Genomic DNA, 25528 nt, shown 5'->3' on the forward strand with positions numbered 1-25528 from the left:
ATGATATGAAACATTTACACACAAGACTCGAAGGGCAGCACAGTTTTTTACTGCTTTTCTACCACACTGAAAGGTCCTGCTGTCTTTTATCCTTGGGCTATTCTTAATGGAAAACACTTCTGCTTGAGTACTTCAGAAAGGCCAGCTGCAAATAAACAAAAAACATTCACTTTCTTCTTTCTTACAAAACAGAGCCATTTCTACAATCTTTTAGTGTCAGTATCAGAGAGATAATTCAAAGGCTGAATGTACTGGAGTAATTATCACAGCTTCAAATACAGATAGATATTCAATTTTTAATATAATTCACAACAAACATTTGGCTCAAAAGACCTCTTCTTTGGGTTAAGACCTCTTTGGGTAGAATGTTCCAATGTTGTTCATGATTTTTTGTTCATACACTTAATTTTCACCCATAATGGCATCCTGTAAAATGAAGGTTGGATAGCTACGCACAGCATTTTGAACCATAAATCTCCTGTGACGCTAAACCAACAATATATGCCAACCGTTTTCTCATTGTGCTAAAACAATTTTGTCCTTTCCTCGTTAGGTTTAAACAATAACATTTTTGTTGGTTATGGGCTAGAATAATATCTTTTTTTTTTTTTTACAATGTGACTATCCTCCTAATGGACGCCATTTTACAATTCACATGGATAAGCGAGTTTGGTGTGGAAGAACTTGACTGGCCAGCACAGAGTCCTGACTTCGACCCGACAGAACACCTGTGGGATGAACTAGAGCGGAGTGTGAGCCAGACCTTCTCGTCCAACATCAGTGTCTGACCTCACAAATGCGCTTCTGGAAGAATGGTCAAAAACTCCATAAACACACTCCTAAATCTTGTGGAAAGCCTGCCCAGAAGAGTTGAAGCTGTTATAGCTGCACAGGGTGGGCCGACGTCATATGAAACCCTATAGATTAAGACTGGAATGTCACTTAAGTTCATATGCGTGTTAAGGCAGATGAGCGAATACTTTTGGCAATATAGTGTACAATGAATCAGAGGGTCCTGTTCAGTGTTGTATCGTAACAAAGTAAAAATACTTCACTACTGTACTTAAGTATATTTTGGAATACTTTGTACTTTCCTCGAGTTTAAATTTTTTTGTCAACTTTCACTTTTACTTCACCATATTTCCGAACTTAATTGCATACTTTTACTCCAATACATTTTCATTGCTTGGTTTAGTTACTCGTTGAGAGAGAGAGAGAGAGAGAGAGAGAGAGAGAGAGAGAGAGAGAGAGAGAGAGAGAGAGAGAGAGAGAGAGAGAGAGAGAGAGAGAGAGAGAGAGAGAGAGAGAGAGAGAGAGAGAGAGAGAGAACGCAACAGTGTTTTGACCCCATGCATGTTATGCCTGCCCAAAGACGTGGAAATTCTGTTTTACAGAAACTCCCCTTTTTTAGGTTTTAAGGTAGTTTTACAAAAAAGGTCTTCCTCTTCAGATGCCAGATAAGCTGCAGTTCCCTCCCAATTCTTTTTTTCTTTTGTATAATGACCGGTTGTGTGTGCACCTGGGAAGTACAGTAATCGTAACAGCTTTTATCACAGTTATTTTATTTATTTTTTAGAAAGGTTTACAAAAGGGGTTTCAAACTGGACTCTCTCTTCAGATGCCAGATAAGCTTCTGTTTTCTCCTATTTTTTTCTTTAAATTTTGTTTATAATGATGGCAATAACAGTAGCAGCCTCTTTTGTTTAATTTTTTTCTTAATGGTGTAATGTACGCCTCATTTTCAGCACTGACCTTACTTGAAGAAGAAAAACTTAAAGGTTCACAAAGTTTGTATTTTCTGTCTAAACCTGGTCTAAATTTTGCCTGCACTTGGTTGCGTGTAGATTTTAAGTGTATTGACCTTCAAAGATTTAAAATATAAAAAATGTGGGCTGTCTGTGGCAGTAGCACCAGAGGACGTCAGTAACACCCACTTTACGACAAAAAAAAAAAATCAAAATTACAATAACCCGGATTTTTTTAAGTAAGCGACGCACCTCCACGTTATCAGTGCTAGTGTAGAGTAATTAATAAATTATAAACAGCATAGTTTGTACCTGTATAAGCTTGCCCATAGGAAACCGTTTCATGGCCGAATATCTCAAGAGAGCAGCCAGACGCCTCGCGAATATCTTCGGAACAGCTCCAAATGACCAACAACAAGCAGGGGTGAGTAGAACATCATGCTATAATGTGAAATCAAGGGCTCAATGTAAAAAAACCGGTCTTATCCTTTAAGTACAAGACGTTTCCGATACTTTAAGACTTTAACTCAAGTAACATTTCAGTCAGTGACTTGGACTTTTACCAAAGTCATATTTTGGAGGGGTACCTATACTTTTACTTGAGTGTGAGATTTCAGTACTTTATACAACACTGGTCCTGTTGAACTTCTTTATTGTTTTGTCCAGTACCTCAATCCAAACAGATTTAAATGTTTTATTTGTTCTGTGTCTTTAGGCCAAACATATTTTAGGTTTGAGCTAATATGCTTAAAGGCTATCATCAGATCGGGTATCTCTTTAGTTGAAAATTTAGTTTAAAAGCCAATTTATGTCTCCTTATATTTTTTTTTGGTGTCTCCACGTCCTCAGAAAAATAGAAGAAAAAAAAAAGAAGCTAAATGTCTTTATACTGAACAGCTAGAAAAAGATGAAGTGGTCTAGGTATACCGGGCAGGCACCTGTAGTATCTCATAAATCCTAGTTCTTATGAAGTAACGATGAATGAAAAACGTGATGAAAAGTTTAAAAAAAAATTACAGTACAAATACATTTAATATAGGACTTCAGCTTGAAGATTCATTTCAGCTAGAACAACAAAACCACACGAGAATATTCTCATGCCACTACAGAGGGCTTTTTCTTATCAGAGTGACAAGGACTAGCAACTTGGACTTGATTTCACAAAATACCATTTTTGGGATGAAGCAGAGATGAAAAGTGAAGTCCTGTGATGGCATTTATCACAGTAACTTACACCTTTGCGTTTGATTGAACTATTATTTCTGACCAGTGCTGTGCTGAACAGGAAAGGGAGCCTCTCCCGGCATAATAAATAGCACAGTTTCCTTTCATACACAAACTATAGGCTGCTAAGTTTATCTGTAAAGTTAAATGGCAGAGGTTCCAGCACATTTTTAAGCAATAGTCTCCGTTTATCGAATCCTGATCTAACAACGAGTTGTATCAAAGAATGAATCTTCATAGGCTTCTACGGCATCATAGTGGATGCACTTAAAAAGGATTAAAAAGGGATGGACATTTGGGCAATTTTTGATTCTCGACTTCCTTTTGCACTTTGCGCACAACAAGCTAGCAAGCTAACCACACACTGTGCATATCTAGCTCAAATTCAAGGACGCTTCCTTGTTCGGATGGGTACTTCCAAGTCATGTCCTTTTTAGGCTAGGAAAAAGTCTTCTAATAAGTGGGAACAGGTTAGGACAAACCCATCGTCAATTACACCCAGCTCACACGTGGCAGCTGAAAAACTGACACAGCTCTTAAATATCTAAATAGATGTTAGCTGGTTGTCTAGCAGTCATTTGTACTGGAAATTCATACTTTGCTGTCCTTTGATGCAACACATTATGATGCTTGTAACTTTAAGATGACAACAAATGACAACAAACAAAAAATGTCAAATGTATGTTGTGCCAGCCTTCATCCATATGCAGTCTCATTCAGTCTGAAGGTTGCGGGTCCATTGATAACGACGAGGACACAGAAATAGAAGTATTTTAAAAGATTCTTGCCTTCGGATCAGTCCTTCTGCAACATTAATGCGGCATCCTAAAAAAACCCCACAGCGTTTAAGATCCTTCTCGGCTCTGAGAATCACCTGTAGATTGAACTCGTTATTAAAACGAAAAACTAAAAATCTAAAAAGTAAACAAAAAAATCTAAAAAGTAAACTAAAACTCTAAAAATCTTTCACTGGACTTTCTGGTTTTTGGCATATTTCTCTAAAGCTGCTTTCAAAAACTGATTTGCACTGTCAGCTTTGCCTTCTAAGGGATTAGACGTTGCTGAAGAGGAATAATAGAAAATCTTCTGATTAAGATAGTTGCTGAGTTTCATGTTTTTTTCCAATAAATGCATAATTCTGTTATTAAAAACTGTAACTTTCCACAGCAAATTATGACGGTGACACTCCTCACTAGTAGATGCCGAGCTTGTCCCAGAAGTCACATACATGGTCCCTGGTTCCCACTTGTGCATGTGACCGCACCGTCAGGTTCATGCTGAGCCAGCCACTGGTGTCGGAGTAGCGCGGCCAAACGGGGAGACGCTGCTCTCGGCAGAAAGTAGTCTGGTGCACCCTGGAAGAGGGGTCACCAGTGTGAGCAAAGGCCCCCCAGTAGCACAGCATCCGATTCGACAGCAGCTTCTCTGGGAGGGACAAGGTGTAGTTGGCCACCGATGCCGAGTCAAAAAGGAAGGGCAGCTCAGCACCGTGGCAGACATGCTGGTAGCAGAAAGTGAGACCCGACCAGATGCGGTGGTCTGAGGCCACATGATCGAACACGTACAACCACACCTGACTTCCTGCTGTAGTGCCAGCGCGCGCTGACCTCCTGGAGGGACACAAGAAGACGTAGTCGGTGACGATCTGGGGAGAGAAATAAAGAAGAAAAATGCTCATCAGCCTGTTTAAAATTCTTTCGTTTCTTTAGATCGAAGTTAATTGTTTTAAAGGGATAGTTCGCCTCTTTTGACATGAAGCTGTATGACATCCCATATTAGCAACATCATTTATGAACATTGACTTACCCCCTGCTGCGTCCTGTGAGCCGAGTTCCAGCCTCGTTTTGGCGTTGACGAAGGTAGTCCGGCTAGTTGGCTGGGGCTTAAAAAATAAAGCGTCTTGCTTCTCAAAACTTCTCTCTCCCTTCGTATCACTATGTGCTGTGTAAACCATGCAGACCAAGTGGTCCCCTGCTTTTGAGCAGTAAACACCGTAACAGGTGCGGCTATCGCTAGATGGCTGTACGCATCGATATGAAGGGAGGCAAAAATAGCGCCAAGCGATGTGAATCTGACTTTTTCTGGATGGACGATTTTGTGATGCAAATGTATTACTCTTTTGAACGCGTATTAGTTTTGAGAAGAAAGACGCTTTATTTTTTAAGCCCCAGCCAACTAGCCGGACTACCTTTGTCAACGCCAAAACTCAGCTGGAACTCGGCTCACAGGACACAGCGGGGGGTAAGTCAATGTTCATAAATGATATTGCTAATATGGGATGTCATACAGCTTCATGTCAAAAGAGGCGAACTATCCCTTTAAGCACTAGTGACTTGACTTTGTTGTGGGCCAGAAACGCTGGTCAAACTGCCAGGACATTTTCTACAAACAAGGCACGGCAATCGGGGTTTTCCTTTAGCACCACCAAAAGGTTCCACTTTGTGGTTTTGTGTAAAAGGTGTCAACAATAGAAAACAATGCCATGAGATTTGGCGAGAATGTCAGAAAAATTCTCATGTATCTCCTGGTATTTGCATCTCCATAATGTCCAATTAACAAGGCGCTTCATTCACTTTCGTGGCTTTTCTCAGCTCAAAGGAAGCGATGCCATTGCGTGAGCTCTTTTCAGCGGGAGGATTGATGCAAAAACGAATCCAGTTTGGGTACATTTTCAACTTTTTCCTATACTCTAGCACCATCATGAGGTGGGCTTTTTTTTAGAAGTAACTTCAATGTCTTGGAAACCACTTAGATGGATTGGTACAGAACTTCAGGGTTTAATCTGTCTATTGCTTTGTCTCCTTACATGTGAAGACTTTACAAAGATGATCTTTTAAACAATGACATTCCCAGCTACATGTACTGCATATGTGGTTGTGAATACTAAATGTTAGCATTCCAACTCACAATACTAAGATAGCGCCTTGCTAGGATAGGAGCATCGCTATGTTGTTGTTTTCAGGCTGAAGGTAGCTGAAGATATATGTCTTCTTCTGTGACTCACAGAAAATGAAAAGCAATCATGGCTTTACATAAGATATCTGGGCCTTTTATCGTTTCTCTCACAATGACGTGTTCGCTCTTCCCTTGATATCACGCGCTCTTTTCCCAGTCTTGGAAAAGAAATGCAAGACTTTCAAGACTGACTCATGTTGGTATCGAACTGTCTTATTTTGGGTTTGCTTAAACCTAATTAGCTATCAATTACTTCTTACACAGTATCATTTGTGGGTTTTTTTATTGGCTTATAGACATAAGTTAAATAGTAGCTAATGGTTAAAGTTTGGGTCATTTAGCTGTAGCCGCGTGTTGTCCAGTGACTGAAAAAAGGATTACAATCTTCTTCTGAAACCAGATACGTTTTCACAAAGAACAGCGATAAAATATTTGCTTTCAACTCGATGAATTCCTCAGCATTGTCGCAGATTACACAGTACTACAGCGTGTCCTCTATCTAAAAGAAAAAGTAAAACTAACTTCTACAAAGAGATCGGCGAAACAGCAAAAGCTGTTATTCCCTCCTGGCTAAAAGGAAGAATCGAAAAAAGAAAGGTAGACCGCCTTCTCCTGTTTGTTACCTGGAAACCAGTGTATCTTTTCCAGCAGCTACAACCTGCCCCCACACAGCTACGCATCTGACACTCGAATACAGACAGGCTGATTTGGAGAAAGTTAATGAACATGCATGCGCAAACACATGCTCTTGCTCCCTCTTCAGAACTTGTGTCTTCTTCAAACAGACATAAGTACTGATGTATTAATCTCCAGCTGATACACACTGTACCCTGAGCACCGATGTCATAACAAGTGGAGATGCAATGTTATGTAACGCATGCTCTCTATTGGAAAAGATATGGAGCTCTTTAAATACTTTTCCTCTGAGTGACTTCCTGATGTCTGTTCTTATTTTTACCGTTCTTTACCTAATGCCATAGAGCTATGCTTCAAGAATGATGTGCCATGTGTATGACCTCCCATGGAAAATGACCCCCTGGCATTGTATTGTATCACATTAATGTTCTGTGTTTTCACTAATTGTAACGTCTGACTTTTCAAAAAAGTTTGCTTTAAAAAAAAAAAAAATAATAATTATAAATCGATACTGGCAGCTGAAAAATCGATACTTTATTGGGAAACAAAATATCGATATTTGTTGCAGTATCGATAAAATTGCTCAGCCCTACACGTCAGTAATATGATTGGATACAAAAAAAAAGAGCGCATTAGAGAGACAGAGTCACTCAGAAGTAAAAGATGGGCAGAGAGTCATCAATCAACAGAAAACTGCGTCTACAAATTGTGAAGCAATACTGTTCCTCAACATAAACTTCCATAGGAAGAATACTCCATCATTTACAGTATATTATGTCATCATCTCTGCGTGCAAGAGAGACACAGCTGAAAAGCCCTACCGGATGCCCGAGGTCCTCCTCTAGGCTGGGCCTAGCGCTGCGTTAAAAAACAGGCACGATTGTGTCAGGGAAACACTCCCAGAAATCATTGTCTGTGAACACAGTTCACTGTGCCATCCCCAAATGCAGGTTAAAGCTCTGTCATGCAAAAACGAGAGGCCACATGTGAACATGATCCAGAAACGTTGCCATCTTCTCTGGGCCAAAGCTTTCAAATGGGCTGAGGCAAAGTGGAAAACCTCTCTGTGGCTAGACAAATTAAAATGTTATGTTCTTTTTGCAAATCATAGACGTCAGGCCATCCGCACTAAAGAGGAGAGGGACGATCTGGCTGGTTATCAGGTGCTCTTTTTACACCTAGTCATGTACCTGAATTGTTGCCAAACAACCTATTAGGTGCAACATGTTTGTCCAGCTGTTTCTATTTAGTATCACGCACTCTGCCAGCCTAATGTTGCCCCAGTCCCAACATTTTTGAAAGATGTAGCTGCTAACTAAATCGAGATGAGCTAAAATCGTCCCCCCCCTTTCAACAATACATGTGTTCTTTGTTCAATTGTGAATAAAATATTGGTTTATGAAATGTGCAAATAGTTGCATTTTACTATTACATCATACAAATTGAGTTAACTGAATAAATTTAGCAGGAAATACTACATTTTCCCAGGAGCTGAATGAGAGATACACCGTTTAAGTTTCTCCAGAACTCTTTAAGCTCCCCGCCCCTGCGGTCGAAATGGTAGAGGCCCGGGAAAGGACCCCACCTAAAAGAACCTGGTTCCAGGAAAATCCAGCTTTCATTGTGCTTTCTGTGCCTGCAACAGACTCGAATAGATTCTGAATGTTGGTATGCTTTCATAAAGAGTTTGGTACTGAATTGAGAAGTCATTTTGAATTGTCAACCCCGCCACAAGAATCTTAATCCAAAGAAAATCATGTGATATATATTAAAATTTGCTGCCCTAGTTCTTGGCAAGTGAGGGCATGACAGAACCCTGCTTGTCTCTATAATAACATTAGAGTCTAATTCTAATGTTCTAATTATAGAATTGCGTTCACGTACAAATGTATGTGCGGTGTGGCATTTCAACGGTGATGGATTTACTTACGAATAAACGTAATGGAGAAACAAAGAGCCCAAACTCCCAATCAGTGAGGGTAATACATGTAAAAATCATGACAAATACTTGACCAGCAGTAATTTGGACCGTGATACACTTAGAATCCCGTGGTTCCAAACTATTTAATCAAAAACTGGGACTTTTGAAGTGTCTTTTAGCACCAAAGACGTGTGGTTCCCAAGATTAAAAGAACATGAATAAAATCATGTGTGCGTTGGCCATGTTTTCGTATTGTCAGACATCCTTTTTGGAGGTTTTAATCGAAAACATTTTTCTCTTTCGTTTGTGCTGTGTTACATTGCGCCACAATGGAAATACATCTAACCCTTTCATGCTGTGAATGCTGAGCCATTTGGAATTGATTTTCTTGCTGTGGAGGAGAACATAATTAAATAAACTAAACATTGCTGCCACACTGGCAAACAAGGTCGAAACATGTGTCCCTGTGTCGATGGCCAATTCTTGTTCGCCACTTTCTTTTATTTGCATCGCATCCGTTCAGTTAGAATGTTGCAAATTCAAAGTGTAATACGAAGAAAAAAAATTGCACACACACCAGAAACAAAAATGTAAGAGAAGGAATAAAGCTCTCCACATCGGGGGGGGGGGGGGGGGGGGGGGGGCGGGTTGAGAGCTCTGGCTGTGATTGCACTGTGTCCCTACTGGACAGTGAGCTGTGACTGAATACTAAAAATGTCCAGCAGTGCCACCAACTGACCCCCCCGGTCACCACGTTTTGTGATCTGCATTGAAAGAGTGACAGAAAAGCTGCTAAAGGCTTTCTTTTCTCGACTCTGTCATCATTCAAAAGTCCACTGAAGAGTCTTCACAGCATCAAGAACTCAAAAGTAGGACGCGTATATACTGTGGCGACCTGACTGAAAGAGAAAGAGAAAATGCAGCTATGGAAGTAACACATCATTTGTGTACAAAACTCATCATTAATTGATGTGCTCGGGCCTCTGTGAGAATACAACATGCAAGTTTAAGATAAAAGTCTTGTCTTTTTAGGAAACACAGCAAAGCCATTTCCACTGGTAAGTGTGTGTTCCATACAACCCTCTCTCATTGTCTCTGTAAATGAACGTACATGAATGGCTGTTGTACAGACTACTCTGACTTCCTCTGACTAAACAAGGCAGGCCTTGTTTTTTTTCAGACCTTTTATGTAATAATGCAAACACAGATACTCATAGAGAACGTAATTAAAGTGTGACACAGCTTGCTGAATTCAGATGTAATATATCGGTGGTGATATGAGAATCCAACACTGAACAGTACTCCCCGTCTCAACTATAAATCCAGTAACCATGGATCTCAGTCTTAGCAGTGTGCTCAGCTGAAAGGCACCGCATGGCCATCTGTGGTGGTATCCATGTGGGAAAACGCCGTCAAATGATGCATTTGCATTTTGCTTTGAACCAGCCCTTTACATCTGATGTTTGTTCGTATAAAATATGTCTTATTACAGCCAAATTCCAGGTGTCTTTTTTCCTGTTTTGCTTCATTTTTGTTCTCATGACTAAACAAGACCATGTGTTCACCCGCGGCCTGTTTAAATGTACTAGCTTCTGCACTGCTCTTCTTACTTTTTCTGGATGTGGGGTTGTGCAAAGTACTTCTGTGTCTTATTGGCAGAAGAGGACAGCAGCCAGAGTGCTGCCAGTTTCGAGAATCGGAGGCTTTCCTGGCAAGGGAGCTGAAGCTAAAAGGTACTCGGAAAGGGTGACAAAACACTGCTCAGTTAAACATTTGTGATGTCAGCCATATCTACATATATGTTGATTGCTCCGAGAGAAAGTCAGAAGCGGCAAAATAAAAAAAAAGCTAGTCACTTTTTAAAAACATAATCATTAGCTGTCTCAAAACTAAGCAAGGTCGAGGTCGACAGGGTGGATGTGTGTGCCAAGTTTCATGACTTTGCGATTATGATAAGGCTTCCAAATCACAAACGCCATCACACGATTTTCACCGCCTGGTTACGCCCACACCGTTCAGAGATTGGGAAGGTTTCTTCATGATTTTTTTCCCCCATGTCTTAAAGGTGGGGTAGGGGTTCTTTTTCTGGAGCTTTTTTTTACATATTGCTTGAAATACTCTTCACATCCCCATTGCAACCAATTAATTAAAAGTTTTGACACAAAAATGAAAAGTTTTAGTGGCCTCTAAAACGTACAATCTAGGAAAAACAGTATCCAATCATACTGAATGGACCGTTAACAATGATTGAATTCTGATGCCGTCGATCAAACTGCAATCTGCTCCTCCCTCAGCCTCCTTCCCCTTTGCGCGTACCCTTTTTCGTGAACGAATTACGCGTGTCCAGAAGCTTGGCAGGAAGCTAAACTAGAGCCAGCTTGGCTAGCACCTAGCATTATTAAACGTATAGTTAGCATATACTAAATACTAAATACTAAATACGGCATCGATCAATGCTTGCTGTCAGAATCTGAAGAAAAGGGTTGGGACTTTTGACCTGTGTATTTTCAAAATGCAGCTTCGTTGGACCAGGAATCCAGGATCTCCTACCCAACCTTTAAGAGTAACCTGGTCAAGTTTGGAGCTCTTACCATTAAATCTGAAGGAGGAGTTTGATCAAATCCGAGGTGTGGAAACAAAAAGACGTTTACAACCACCAGCAGGTGGCGCTAAAGGTGGATGCCACTATGTTATATGTGCGCGTTCAGGCTGGATTCAGCATTCACCGTATGAAGTTTGGGACAGATTGGATAATGTTTGTGGGAGTTATAAGCGACTTAATTTTTTGTGGTAAGTGACTGTGAGTCATCAAACTTTGAGGCGTCGCCACGGCCACGCCCTTTAAGTTTTGAAAAAGTTGCCCAATGATTTTTACCCCTATGTTCTAAGAGTAACCTGGCCAAGTTTGAAGTCTGTAGCATTAAATCTGTTGGACAAGTTTGATCATATGCAAGGCGTGGAATCGGGAAAAATGGCACGAAAACTCACTTTCCATCCAAAATGGCCGCCTTCCTATGGACGTGGGACCATGGCGATATGAGACATTTTTGTGCATCTAGGCATGATGAATGAGTGTACCGAATATCGTTGTCCCACGCGAAACTAACCCCTATGCGGGGACCATTTTTAAGTATTGTAGGGGGCGCTACAGAGTCAATGAGCGACTCCCAAAAATATAAAGTTTAAATTCTTTCATCTCGTCGACTGGCAGGTGGTGCTTGCAAAATTTGAAGAGTTTTCCGAGTACCTTTTGCGAAGAATCGGAAGGAAGATGGACGGAAAGACGGAATAATAATCAACCTTACAGATACAATAGGGTATAGCCAATCACATCCCATGATAGAGGAATGCCCTATTTGATAAGGAAAAGCCTATTCTGCATTCATTCTAAGGATTCATTCCGAAGACAACTCTCCTCAGCAGGTATTATTTACCGTGCTTTAGGTTAGCATGTAGCATCCAATTGTTTGCTAATAGGGCTGATGGACTGGGTAATTTAATTAAAACTCAAGTATCACATATACTGAAAGGTTTACCTTATAATGGTGGTAGAGGAAAAGTTATAGGATCATTATAGCTACGTAATCTTGTTGAAAACATCAATATGTGTTGCAAATGTTAGGCCAATTTAGATTGTCAGACTCACACGTTATATTCATTAGAGCATGGGCAGAACAAAAATACTGAAAAATTGTTTTTCTAAAAATCCGTTCATGTTAATGCACATCACCATTATAATGTAACAGTTACATTCTTGCATAGTTGTTTCACCACTCTCTCTTTCTTCATTAATACAACAAGGGTGTCATTTCACTGCCATATATCCAAGGATAATTACCCTTGCTCAACTCATTCTTATTGTAATTTAGTCAATTATCTGATCCTTTCAGTGCCATGTAACCCCACGATTCTAGTAATCCTGAATCACGATTGATTCCTCAGCTGATCCCTCCCGTCTTTGCAGATGTTCATAAGAAACAAGTCCTTATTTAGTAGAATAGTCAGGCTGTGACTCAGACTGCTGCCAGTTAAACTGCAAGATGCCAGAGTTGCAAAATGCTAACAGCATATGTTTGATTTTCTTTCTCATCAGCCTGACCTATAGGAAATACGACATTTTTCAAGTTTTTCAACCGCTCAAAGTTCGTCATCAAAAGGCTGTAGACAACACAGCACACAGCCAAGTCCTTGTTTCACACCAAGCTCAGGCTAAGTGGGACATTTACAGTATCGGTGCATAAGAGTCTACCCTCGGACAGAGTGGTTATTGACACGTGTGTGGGGTTGTGTTTGGCAGACTGTGACCAAGTGTTAACTCCTCAGTCAGGGAGAGGGAGGAAAAATTTGGAACACAACAAGATCTCCTCCTTTTTTTGTTTTACATAAGGTGCTTGACTGTTTTTTTAAACATGTGCCAGGATATTAAGTCTGTGGTGATTTTCTGAAAGTTTCGAGGTTCTCGCAGTTTTTTTCGGCCAAGAGTAAGGTGACCGACAAACAGGTATAACCAGATGTAGCCACACCAAATGAAAGAACATATTCATATATGCAACTTGTCTGCATTCTGTTAGTCACTGCAGGTAAGTCACTGATCAGCATTTGTAAGTGAGCACCTCAATGAAAGCACACGTTTGGTCCGTTTGCTGGTATGGACTATTCAGGTGTGCGTTAACACACCAATCTGGTAAAGGGTCACAAGGTAATTTCCAAATGATTTGGAGTCCATCATTCTGCATTTGCAAAATTACATTTGATCAAACCACAAGATGCTTGGAACAGTGTCCTTTGGACAGATGAGACCACAGTGGACATGTTTGGCTGCACAAACACTTCATACCAGCTGTCACGCACAGAAGTGAATGGGTGGTGATTCAGGCTTGTTTGGAGCCATGTGACCTGGGGAACTCGCAGTCACTGAGTTGAGCACAAACTATTTTAATACACCATACCAAAGTATTATAGAGTCCAATGTGAGGCCATTTGTCTGATGGCTTAAAAGCTAGGCTGAAATTGAGTCATGCCACAGGACAATTATCCCCAAAACGCAGCAGCAAATTTACAACAGAATGGCTGAGAAAGAAAAGAAATGTTGCCCTGGCCCAGCTAAAGTCAGCCTAACTGCAAGACCTCAACCCAATTGAGGTTTTTGTATAAATGGATTCCAAGAAAAAGTTCTTTGACCATGATGTCAAAGACTGATAAAGTCACACATAAAGCAGTTACTTTAAGTTACTGCTGCTAAAGATGGTTCCACAAACTATTAAATCATGGGGTATTTCCCACACAATGCTCTTACATCTTAGCTTCGTTTTTGTTAAATACTGTCTCAGTGTAATTTGTCATGTGCTTCTCATTTGGGATTCTGTGTTTCTCATTTTTAAGACCTAGTAAGGAGCAGATGGCTTTATTATGTCCTTATACATCAAACCTTACATCTGAAAAAGTGTGTACTTTCTGTTTCACAACTGCAAAAGCCTTCGGGCTTCTTGAAAGCGTCATCTCAAAATGGCAAGCGTGCATATTTTGAGATTCGAAATGAAAGCTCAAAGACATGCACTTTCTGACATACACTCCCCTCCCAACCCACTGTGTTTTCTCCTACGCAGTGCCAAGCCTCAAAGGCACCACAAGGGCAACACAGTACGTGTGTAACCAGCTCACTGGTGCTGCTGCTGCCTCTCTCAGCCGCTAACTGAGCGGAGTGGAGACTGATAGATGCTTCAGTGTGGTGGGACAGACACGTCACGGCTGCAGTGCAGTGATGGAGACACTTTTCCTAAATGTGCCTAGATTTGTTGCTAGTTGCTGAGGAGGTCTGAAAAAGAGCAAGCTCTAACGACAAAGTAGCTAAGGTGCTAACGGTGCACACGCCCAAGGCAGCCTCGCCACAAAGACTTACCCCTTTTCACATCTATTTTTAACCTTAAATGGGGCCATAATTTACAAAATGACTACCAAGTTAATTAAAGGGATAGTTCGCCTCTTTTGACATGAAGCTGTATGACATCCCATATTAGCAATATCATTTATGAACATTGACTTACCCCCTGCTGCGTCCTGTGAGCCGAGTTCCAGCCTCGTTTTGGCGTTGACGAAGGTAGTCCGGCTAGTTTGCTAGGGTCCTGAAAATAAAGCGTTTTGCTTCTCAAAACAATATGCGTTCTAAAGAGTAATACATTTGCATCACAAAATCCTCCCTCCAGAAAAAGTCAGACCTCACATCGCTTGGCGCTATTTCTCTCTCCCTTCGTATCCCTACCGGCTGTGTAGACCGTACAGACCGAAGAACAGACCGAGCAGTCCCCTGCTTCCGAGCAGTAAACACCGTAAGGTGCGGCTATCGCTAGGTGGCTGAACGCATTGATATGAAGGGAGGCAAAAATAGCGCCAAGCGATGTGAGGTCTGACTTTTTCTGGCTAACGATTTTGTGATGCAAATGTATTACTCTTTTGAACGCATATTGTTTTGAGAAGCAAAACGCTTTATTTTCGGGACCCTAGCAAACTAGCCGGACTACCTTCGTCAACGCCAAAACGAGGCTGGAACTCGGCTCACAGGACGCAGCGGGGTAGGGGTGCAACGGATCAAAAATCTCACGGTTCGGATCGTTCCTCGGATCAGAGTCACGGATTGGATAATTTTTCGGACCAGCAAAAAAATTAAAAATGAAAATAGACAAGACAAATAAACATGTTTTGTCTTTTTGTTTATTAACACTTTTAAATTATTAAATTGAAATATATAAAATCAACTTAAAGTGCACAATTAACATCTTCTTTTCAACATAATCAAAGAAAAACAACTTAAAGTGCAACATAAAAACACACCGATAGCGTTTGTGATCGCTTTAGCCCGGTCGGATTGTGAAGGAAGGGGCTGCCTAAACGCCGCGGTGATGAGCGGTTCTTGAGCCGCTTTCGGTTTCACTCCTGTCAGTGAAACACTGGGGTGATGTCGCGGCAAATGCGTGGCCATGCTCGATGTGTTTCCACTGTTGTGTGGCTTTCTTGTGCCACAGTGCCTACACACCGTCACGGTTTTATCCACCAACCTCTTTCCTTCTTCATTAAATTTGACAGGGAAGCCAAAATGCTACCAAACTGGGGATTTAAATGACGTGGGGCAAGCTCTTCTGTTCCTCCGCTCGCCATGACCACGCTGTGTTGCAGGTTAGGGGTTTTCTTTATGTTAGCTATCGCTATGTCAGCTACGTGTTATATCTGTGTGGTAACCTAGGCAACAGGTTTGTGTGGCAGCGCGAGTATATGGAAACAGACGTAGCACTAGAGGCAGCAGTTATCGTTACAGTAGTCACCGAAGTCTAGCCTACTTTTATTTTCCATGCCCACTGTTCTACATGCTGTACGCTGAGGACAATAAATCACAAACGAGCCATAGGACTGTTTGCTTATTGAAGAGGGAACTGTTGCAGACTTTTACCCAGAGCGTGGAAAGTAGCTCTGTCCCTGGAACTAGCAGGAATGGTAACGGCTGTGTGAGGACTGAACATGCGCACAATTTTTTTTTTTCATAAATCAATCCGCGGATCATGTGTGTGCCGAACCGAAATAATTGATCCGAACGGATCACGGATCAATGTTGATCCGTTGCAACACTAGAGTGGGGGGTAAGTCAATGTTCATAAACGATATTGCTAAAATGGGATGTCATACAGCTTCATGTCAAAAGAGGCGAACTATCCCTTTAAGACTGAAACTATCTTTTGTGACAATAAACGTGCAAGGAAAATGTTTGTTGAGGAAGCAGATCAATAGAGAAGTTTGTTATATAGTATAGCATTCTACACAACCTGCCTTCTTTTTTAAATTTCATACATTGCCCCTGGTGGACAATAGGTAAAATGCAGTCTTAAGACAATAAAAAGCGCCATTGGCTTTGTTTTTCAAACCTGGAGACTTTGTCCATTTATACCATCTATACTTACAACGCAGAAGGCAGGTATTGTTCACCATATTTAACATCAAAGTTTAGTCTGCTAGCAAGCTAAACTTTCCTTGATAAATAATATTTCTTGATAAATAACCTGACCATAGACTGTTTTCTGGCCTTTCATGAAAAATGTGTATTGCTGCATCTATTTAGACAGTCATGTACGTCAAAGTTGGCATGAGGAGATCATTGTTCTGAGCCTGTCTTACCTGAGCTAGCATATCCCTGCGGTCAGCATCCCTGTACAGAGGCAGGTATTTGTGTAGGATCCGTAGAGCATGTTGTTTAAAGATGGCAGTGATATACACGGTGCTCTCCACTGCAGACACTGGCTTGTTGAAGACTCCGTACACAAAGAGAACCCCTTCTTCTGAGGTTGTACCTGTGGAGAGAAAACAGTCCTAAAAAACACACTTTTAAGCTGTCTTTAGCCTTGCTATGATTTAGTCGACTGTCTGAAGTCTGATTTCGTCTGGGTTTTAAAATCATTCCAATATAATAAGGACCTATAGGAGTCCATATCTGGAATAATAATCATACAACGCCATCTTTTTCTTTACCCCAACATGTTTGTGTGCTGGTGTGTCTCTTACCCAGCAGCAATGCCTTCTCTTTCTGCCAGTGGCCCTTCTGAAATGCAGTGATAGCCTGCTCCTTAATCAACTCCCCGTCGATGTACGGACCCCATGTTTCAAAAACCTCCAGGAACCTGAAGGGGTTCACGATCTTAGAACCTGGAATGCAGAGAAACATCAGATGGAAAATACAGTCTCATTTTAAAAATATAGGAGGGAGCCTGGTAAGTTTAAAGTAAAAGGAAGAACTATCTCTTTTTACAAAGCGAGACGCTATATTCTCTTAGTGTCATTCGTTCTTCTTTAGAAAAATGACATTCCACTGTCAGCTTTGATATCTTCCCTCACACTGGCTTTTTCTCCCTGATTTTTTTTTAGCTCAGGCAACCAGAGAACTGCTGCCCAGGACAGAGTTACAGAAGAGATACTGATCAATAATCCTGTAGATATATTACATACATTGTTTGCTATATGGCAGGAAAATCCCTGTAATTGCCCCTATTTCGGGAACACAGTTCAGTTTTTTTTCTTTTCCCCCCAGTTTCTCAGTATAAGTTGAATTCTTTTAACATCTTTTGCAGATAAACACACTACATCCTGCCTTCTTATGTAACTGTGTGGGCAGTCGTGAGTGTTGCTCTAAATTCAGAGGTGTGTGGCACCCTACTCGTTTTCATCTGTGCAGTCAGGATGGTCTGTGAAGGGAGAGACAGCAGGCAGACAAAGTCGCTCACGGAGCAGTTGGTCTGTTTAGCAAAGTTTTTTCCCAGCTTCAGGGCATCATGTCTTGGAAAGAGATACAGAAAAACAAAACTACAGTTCAGTGTGAAGTCAACCAGAAGTGTGTCAGAGACATCCCTGCGAGGTTTAAATACATAAAGAGCTGAGGAAAGTCCATAGCCCTTGCATTAATTTGTGCTTTTGACAGCTAAATCTTTGTTTTTTAGTACTTTATTGTAATTTGTAACTCCAGCCAAACCAAGCTGACGGCTCCTCACCTGGTTTTAAGTGGGATGGAGAATGGCAGGCTCTGCAGGACGGCTTGTTTAAACAGAGGCTTGCTGCTCTGGATCATCAGGTGAAGACTCACTGACTGAGCACCTGCACTCTCCCCGAACATTGTCACCTGACAAAGCAAAACAAAATCAAAAGTTTTGTGTTGATTAAAAATGGACATTTTCACAATGTGAGCAACTTTTGAAAAAAAAAATTGTGGTTTGGGGGTCAAAACTGTCAATATTTACTTTGCTCTTGTTTAATGTGGTAATGGTTAAGGTTTTCTTCTTTTCTTTTTTCATAATTTTAAACTAAGTTCCAAATATTGTGCTTATGTGTGTTACTATTGCAAAAGCCCACCTCACTGTATTAAGCTGAAGGAGTCTTTGCAACATCGTAACAGTTCAAAAAGTACATAGAATGACAAAAATATTGACATTGGATGTGGATTTGAGTGTGTATGCTTGCTTGCTTGCCTTGCTGGGGTCACCTCCAAACGCAGCAATGTTCCGCTGAACCCAAAGAAGAGCTGCCTGCTGATCCAAAATTCCATAATTCCCTGCAGCTGAGGTGTGAGGATCTTTGCCCGACACAAGGAATCCAAATGCGCCTATAACCATGCATCAATTCACATGATCAGCTAGACATAATCAACTCAGGCACGACACTCATTTCCTCTGTGCTGCAAATTACCATTCACATGTCACTGCTCCTGTTTTCAGTCTTGCTGGAAGGCCATTCAATATAACGACACAGACGAATTATTCAGCTTACTGTCTTACACACAGACACGCACGAGATACACATATGTGCGCTCATTTAACGAAATACCTGGTTGTTGACTTCCCCAAGCCAATACCACTGCTAAAGCTCTGACTTTATTTGTGCACACATGGTACAATTTATGTCATAACTTGACATATTAATGTAAAATACACGGCTAGGATACACATTTTCATATGTTAATACACACTTTATTACAATAGAAGGTCCATAGGTCCATATTAGAATAAAAAGAGACCATATTCTTACCAAGTCGATACTCCACGTTTACAACAACAGTGTGGGTGAAGTTACTGATGAAGCGTCCATCGTGCATGGGCTTGGAGGCTGACCCAGCTATGAAATCCCCCCCATGGATCCATACCATGACAGGCAGGAGGCTTTGCAGAGGAGAACTGAAGTTCACATCTCGAGGTACAAAGATGTTAAGGTACAGACAGTCCTCACTGACCTATTGGAGACATAAGGAGAAGCAGGTCATTCACTTTTCATTAAAAGCCACATATTACTATTTTTGTTGAGCTACTCAACAACACTGCTCGAATATGGTGTCAGTTGGCAAAGTGATGTTAAGCATTCACGTAATGAAATTAAAAGTAAGATTTAATGGCTCAAAAGAAGAGTGTTTCCTCCAAGGACTAGGTGTGTGTTGAGTTTATGTTTTAGAATCGGGGAGCAAACTTAAAAAGATAATTTCCACAGCTCGATAATCCATAAGGAGCTTGGAGTAGAGTAGAGTCAGCTGAGGTGGTTTGAAAGTTTTTCGTGCACGTCCAACAGGGAGAGGAATGTCATGTCTCCCTCCTGGACCTGTTGCCTCCTGAAACCAACCTTGTTTAAGTGTAAGATGATGGATGGATGGATGGATGGATGGATGGATGGATGGATGGATGGATGGATGGATGGATAAATGAAGCGAACTGCAATGGCTGGGAAGCTTCTTAAAAGAGCTTTATAGCTTGATTCAAAGAGGGTGCCACTGTATGAATGACTGTCATCAGCATATTATTATATCTTAGCTTGATTTAAACATGTATTAACTCCTTTATTAAAAGATAAAATAAAACAGGGGAATAAATAGATCCCTGGGGAACACCTGTGATCATTGTGCGAGGCTGATGTGGAGTTTTCTAAGCAACACTCAGTGTACGAATGCTTGATGAACATTGATGGGTTTTTGGATTTCCAATGTTTTTTTGGTACTAAATAAATTAGGGGCGGGTAAAAAAAGAAAAAGTCATTCAAAATTCAAGATTAGACTGGGAATTAGATCCAGGCGCTGTATAGCTCAACTGGTTAAGGGGTGGTTGTAGTCGTCTACAACTGAAAGGTCGGTGGTTCGATTCTGGCTTCTCCAGACCACATGTTGAACCCCCTGTTGCCTATTGTTCCGTGTGAATTTGTGTGATGGAGAAAAGGCCCTGTGTAGCCTGTAAAATTACAAGAGGAGTTGAGTTACATCCAGAAATGTAACTCAACTACAGCTGTAGCTCAGGAGGAAGAGCAGTCGTCCAACAATTGGAAGCTCTGGGGTTCAACTCCAGCTTCCCCGGGCCACAAGTTGAAGCGTCCCTGGGCTACACACTGAATCTCAAGATGCCTACTGATGCATCCATCGGTGTGAGAATGACTACAAAGCAAGTAGTTATAGACCAAGATGTGCTGTATGGGTGAATGTGGTTGAAGTGCTTTGAGTGGTTAGTTAGATACAAGTACAGTCCATTTACATGCTAATTTGCTGACATTTTCTTTAAAGAAACACACATTTATTGATTGTAATGTTCTACATGGAGACTCTGTTACTGACATTACCAACTCATAGAGAAAAAGAGAGAAAACATTGATCAATTCTATCTGTCTGCAAAAGAGCTGGCAGTTCAAGTCCCGCTGGGTCATCTGTATTATTTAGTCACAAATATTAAATTAATCTACAGTAAATATGTCAGAAAATTGTTCTATCAAGTTATCAGAAATTGTGGTCCAGCATAGCCTGCATGATATAGCGTATTGTCATCTATTAATTTTGTAGTAGCTTACAGACCCTCCAAGAGGGATAAATTCTAACAAATACAATACTTCAAATGTAATTAGAAGAAAATCTGAAGTGCTGCTAAACATCATTTCGCTTCAATTGCTAGTTTCCCCCCTTTCCATAGCAATGTGGTAAAAATAACATTAGCATGTGTAACTGAGGGCTGACCAGGGCATGCATCATGTCAAGCTGATACTAGAGTGCCATCTGCTGGATTTCAAGGCAAACTACTTGTAATGGTAAAACGCATCCATTTGTACAGTACATGTTCTGAGGCACTTACAAAATGCAATTTCTGAATAAGAAAGAGTAACTAATATTTGAAAATGACCCAATTTCAAGTTTTGAAGGAAAAAATGAGAGCCCTAACTTTTTTTAGCTGATGTACCCATGGTAAAAAAAACCACAAGTATACACATCGGCTCTCACACAGACAAACATGCACGCATTGACTAATAGGTGCATGAGTGCAACGGTACTCACAGAAAGCAGGAAAAGGACTGTGAAATATGTTACTTGGACTTGTATATGTATATTCTCTCACATGAGAACAGTAGTCTAGTATTCTAAGCCAATCTTACTTAAAATATCTTAAAACAGCCCAGCAGCATGCAAACAAGTAAGAAATTGTCATGTTCCTTACCATCTTAGGACACTCCTCAGTGATAGGTCCACTGCAGGCCTGCATGCATGCCGCTCGAGGGAAGGAGGCATCGTAAACCCCCGGCCAAGGGCTCACAGATCTGGGGGGCTTCCAGCGGTAAGCCCCAACAGGGGGATCTGCATAGGGCACTCCATAGAATAAATGGGATTTATCCACAGTAATCCCCTTGACCTGGCCATTTTTGGTAAACACCACTGGTCTGGGAGCCCTATCTGTTTCCTGACTGACAGCTTTGCGTTCGGTTTGCCGTATGAACGTCAGGTCCTCTGGGTGTCTCAGCTCCTGAAGAGAGTTTATCTCAAAGTCTCTGGTGATGATGAATGGCTCGACTCTCACAAGTAGTCCGTGGTAGATATTTCTCAAAAAGCTGACAAGGTCGATTCCATCATCATTCTTCGTCACCTCTCCAGAGGAAAGCACTAAAGTTATTGTGCTCAAGAGCAGCAGATACTGCCAGCTCTCCATATTGTGCCAGAGTTCTCTTATACTTCCCAAAACCCTGCTGCTTAGATCATGATTTGACTTGAATTATGGACCAGCTGAGGTAGAGGCATTGCAGCTCCCATAAGTGCGCAGCCTCAAACTCTTCACAAGCTGTGCATGACTCCAATTTTGCTGGTTGCTTGTGGAGATTTCTCAGACAAAAGCCGTTCTGTTTGACTGCTGTCCTGCAGACTCTGAACAGCTGGACACAGGCACTGATGCAGAACCACTAATAAGTAACAAGTTGTCTTTCCTTTGCTTCATAAAGGCTAATCACAGTCACACATATAAAGTAAATGGGAATAGGTCACGCAGCAGATTTCGAGGAGGAGGAAGAAAAGTTGGATTTGTTTTTGTTCAAAGCTTTTTTTACTTCTTTTTCCTTTCAATTGTATCAGTAACTGGTGTTTACTTTGTACAGATACCTATATAGGTGGTCTTCTTCATTGCAGATTGAATCAGACCTGTAATAAGGTATGCAGAGCCACCTACAGGCCCTCTGCACCACAACATGCAGGAGTCAGGAAAGAGAGGTCAGCTGTTTCCAGAATAAAAAAAAAGTCACACAATTATGCTTCTCTTGCTTTTATCTATCAAATGTGCCTGGGTTTCCCTCCTGAGCCTGCTGCTTCCGCGAACCAACCTATAAGCAAGGAAAAAAATGGATGTAGGGATGGAAAAGCACTTCATTAATTCACACCACAAACAGGATACAACGATTTATTAAAAAGTATCAAATTTAAGAGATCTTGAGTAACTTTTCTTGTCTTTAACATTAAAGAATGAACCCAGAGTTTAAGTAATAAACAAAGAAAACCTTACTATTGTCACAGATTGTCGTTTCTGCAGCATAGAGGCATCCAAGATACGCATGAGCGGTGAATCATGATCCCATGACACATGATATTAATGGCAATTAAGAGAAAAGAGTTCGTAATAGTCAAGTGCTAGAAAAGCATGGTAACTGACACAACTGACGAGAGGCATCGATATTAATGTAATGTAATGTAGTTTCATCCAAAGTGGTGAAAAAAAGAGAGTGGCGACAGTCCCACCAACCCTAACGCTACTTCTGTAGAAAGAAAGCAACGCGGAAGTCACGTGGGTCATGGAGCTGTCGATATTTCGAAACACCAGCAGTTCCAGCATTGCAACATCATTCTTGGTACTGTAATGGAAAATGAATTCTTATATGCATTGTATTGAGTGTTACTGTGTATAACTTGTAGATGACCTCCTGCAAGATGCCAACCCGTTTTTCTCTTTCCTCCTGAGGGCATCGGGTGCTCGTTATATGATAAATCTGCATTTTAAGGAAGTAGACACCCTCTCTACCTTTAAGATTAGGCTTAAAACTTTCCTTTTTGATAAAGCTTATAGTTAGGGATGGCTCAGGTGAGCCTGAAACATCCCATAGTTAAGCTGCTATAGGCCCAGACTGCTGGAGGGCCTCCTATGTCACACCTTTCCTCACTTTGCTCTCTCATTCCCCCCGTTTAATTTCTCAAATGATATTATATACATGTGCCATTATTGTTCTCATTAACTTGTCTTTCCCTGTCTCAACAGGTATCCTTAGAATGGTGTTACGGTGTTTGTTGTCCCCTCTTCTCTGTCCTCTCAAACCCCAGCCCGAGTCTGGTTCTGCCAGAGGTTTCTTCCTGTTAAAAGGGAGTCGTTACTCACTACAGCCCCCTAATGCATGTTCAGGACGGGAGATTGGACCGATGAGAAGTTTCAGTGCAATCTGTTGGTTTCCTTAGCTCGGAAAATGTTTTTGAATTGGCTCTGTATGTATGAATTGGACTCATTTTTCATTTCATTGATTGGATTTGATTGGATTGGATTATGATTAAAATGAATTTAACTCCAATTGGATTGAATTGAAACTGTTTTATTGAAGTGCCTTGAGATGACATTTGTTGTAATTTGGCTCTATATAAATAAAACTGAATTGAATTGAATCGATCGTGCGTCAGTTAGTTCAAAGAGTGTCGGAACTGTGTTTCTATAAGACACTGGTTTCGCCCCAAAACAACAGGACTTTGAACTTCTCTCACTTCCGCCGGAGTTTAGTAAATCTGAGCAGGTGTCACATGACAGCGCACACCTGCCACTTATTAGCAGCTGGTCAGTCGGTGCCGTGCCTTCGCTTTGATAAACACAACATAGGCATACCTTACTTTGTTGAGATTAAAAGAGAATAAGAGATAAAACAAGAATGTAAGATAATAATGATTTGCATGTTGTTGTTGTTTTTATTTATTTATTTTAATAAACCGCATTGCTCCAGTTTAACAAATTAATCAGCTTTTAAATTTTTTACAGGAACTCCGTCAAATTTTCGTTCTTGTTTTTCATTTTGGTGCCTCATTCGTTTGGTGAGTATAGCCGCACTGACGGCGACGCACTGCTTGAAAGGCACGAGCGGAATTTCATTGATTGAACGACACTCCCGCTGATTTTAATACAGGACGGTGCTTCGATATGTCCTTCTCAATATGTTGGGCAGGCAAGGAGGATGTTCTGGAAAGGTAAACACAAGGGAGAATTTTTTTTTTCTAGATTTAAATTGTTTTGGGCACTGCTTGAGTGAAGAAGAAACAATAGAACTAATACTAATCTCTCTGTTGTGTGTCTCAAGCTCGAGCCACGAGCTTAGTGTTTGACTGTCTGTTTTGTTTCTTTTGTTGATACTTTTTTTTTGTTTGTTTGTGAACTAAAATGTGAACTAGGTATTTTAGAAAAAACAAACAAATCAGAAGGTAATACTTAACCGTTTGAAACACTCTTCTAGAAACACTCCACAGTAATCTTTATGAAATAAATAAATCTGTCTTTCATCCATCCATTTTCTATAACTGCTTCGTCGTTTGATCAAACCAAACGTCTACCTGTGAATGCATTTTAGACATCCATAACAGCGCTCCACCTAGTCAAATTTACATTCTTAAAACTTTAGGGCCCAAAAACAATTAAATTACTTGTAGAAATCATTGAAGTATAGAACCATGCAAAAGTCTTTAGCCATCCCTCTTTTTTTATATATATAAATTCCATGAAAATGGGAAGCGGGTGCCTCGATTTGATCAAACCTGAAAACGCTGGCAGACATGCATCATGAGTCAAAAATAGTTTGTACTAATTTAGCAAATGGTACAAATGAAACATTATACAAACTTACCAACATTCCATTCTTCTTCGGATGTTGGCCGTCCTTTGTCTGATTCAACATGATCCCACACTGCTTCAACAATGTGGAGGTTTAGGCTCTAGGGAGGATTCATCCCTCCATGAGGCCGGTTGCCTCTGATTTTCAGTTCAGTTCTTGTGTCATTTGACATAAAAGCCTTTTTTCCCCCTTTCTCTTCCTAGATAATGGCCTCTTTTCCTTAACAATGGCCTCTTTACAGTCATCTTTCCATGGAGACCATTTCTGATTGGGCCTAGATAGATGCAGCAGTTGAAGGACCAGAAGTATCTCTCAGGTCCTGTGTTAGTTGTTTTTCGTATTTCATAATGGCAACACCTTCAGATACAGTTCATCTGCTGTAGATAGCTTT

At 40.9% G+C, this 25528-nt stretch overlaps 1 protein-coding gene across 1 annotated transcript; it reads right to left on the minus strand.

The window, feature by feature from the left end:
• Positions 1-1291: 1291 nt before the first annotated feature.
• On the minus strand, positions 1292-23012 carry LOC142385395 (cAMP-regulated D2 protein). The gene is made up of 9 exons (XM_075471919.1): positions 22788-23012; positions 21462-22608; positions 19036-19237; positions 18480-18613; positions 18006-18133; positions 17675-17793; positions 17026-17166; positions 16642-16814; positions 1292-4614 (listed from the first exon to the last, which is right to left on the minus strand). The coding sequence occupies exons 2-9, from the start codon at positions 21945-21947 to the stop codon at positions 4162-4164; spliced, it is 1836 nt and encodes a 611-aa protein (XP_075328034.1). The 5' UTR covers positions 21948-22608; positions 22788-23012; the 3' UTR covers positions 1292-4161.
• Positions 23013-25528: the final 2516 nt, after the last annotated feature.

The sequence above is a fragment of the Odontesthes bonariensis genome, chromosome 8, assembly GCF_027942865.1.
Source record: "Odontesthes bonariensis isolate fOdoBon6 chromosome 8, fOdoBon6.hap1, whole genome shotgun sequence".
NCBI classification, from domain to species: domain Eukaryota; kingdom Metazoa; phylum Chordata; class Actinopteri; order Atheriniformes; family Atherinopsidae; genus Odontesthes; species Odontesthes bonariensis.

What these genes read in the sequence shown, in the direction of transcription:
- LOC142385395 (XM_075471919.1), bottom strand. Translation starts at nt 21,947, where the DNA reads ATGGAGAGCTGGCAGTATCTGCTGCTCTTGAGCACAATAACTTTAGTG. An exon ending in TTGGAGGTGACCCCAGCAAG is followed by an intron (nt 18,134 to 18,479) that starts GCAAGCAAGCAA and finishes TTGCTTTGTCAG; the next exon opens with GTGACAATGTTCGGGGAGAG. An exon ending in TCCATCCCACTTAAAACCAG is followed by an intron (nt 17,794 to 18,005) that starts GTGAGGAGCCGT and finishes TCTCTTTCCAAG; the next exon opens with ACATGATGCCCTGAAGCTGG.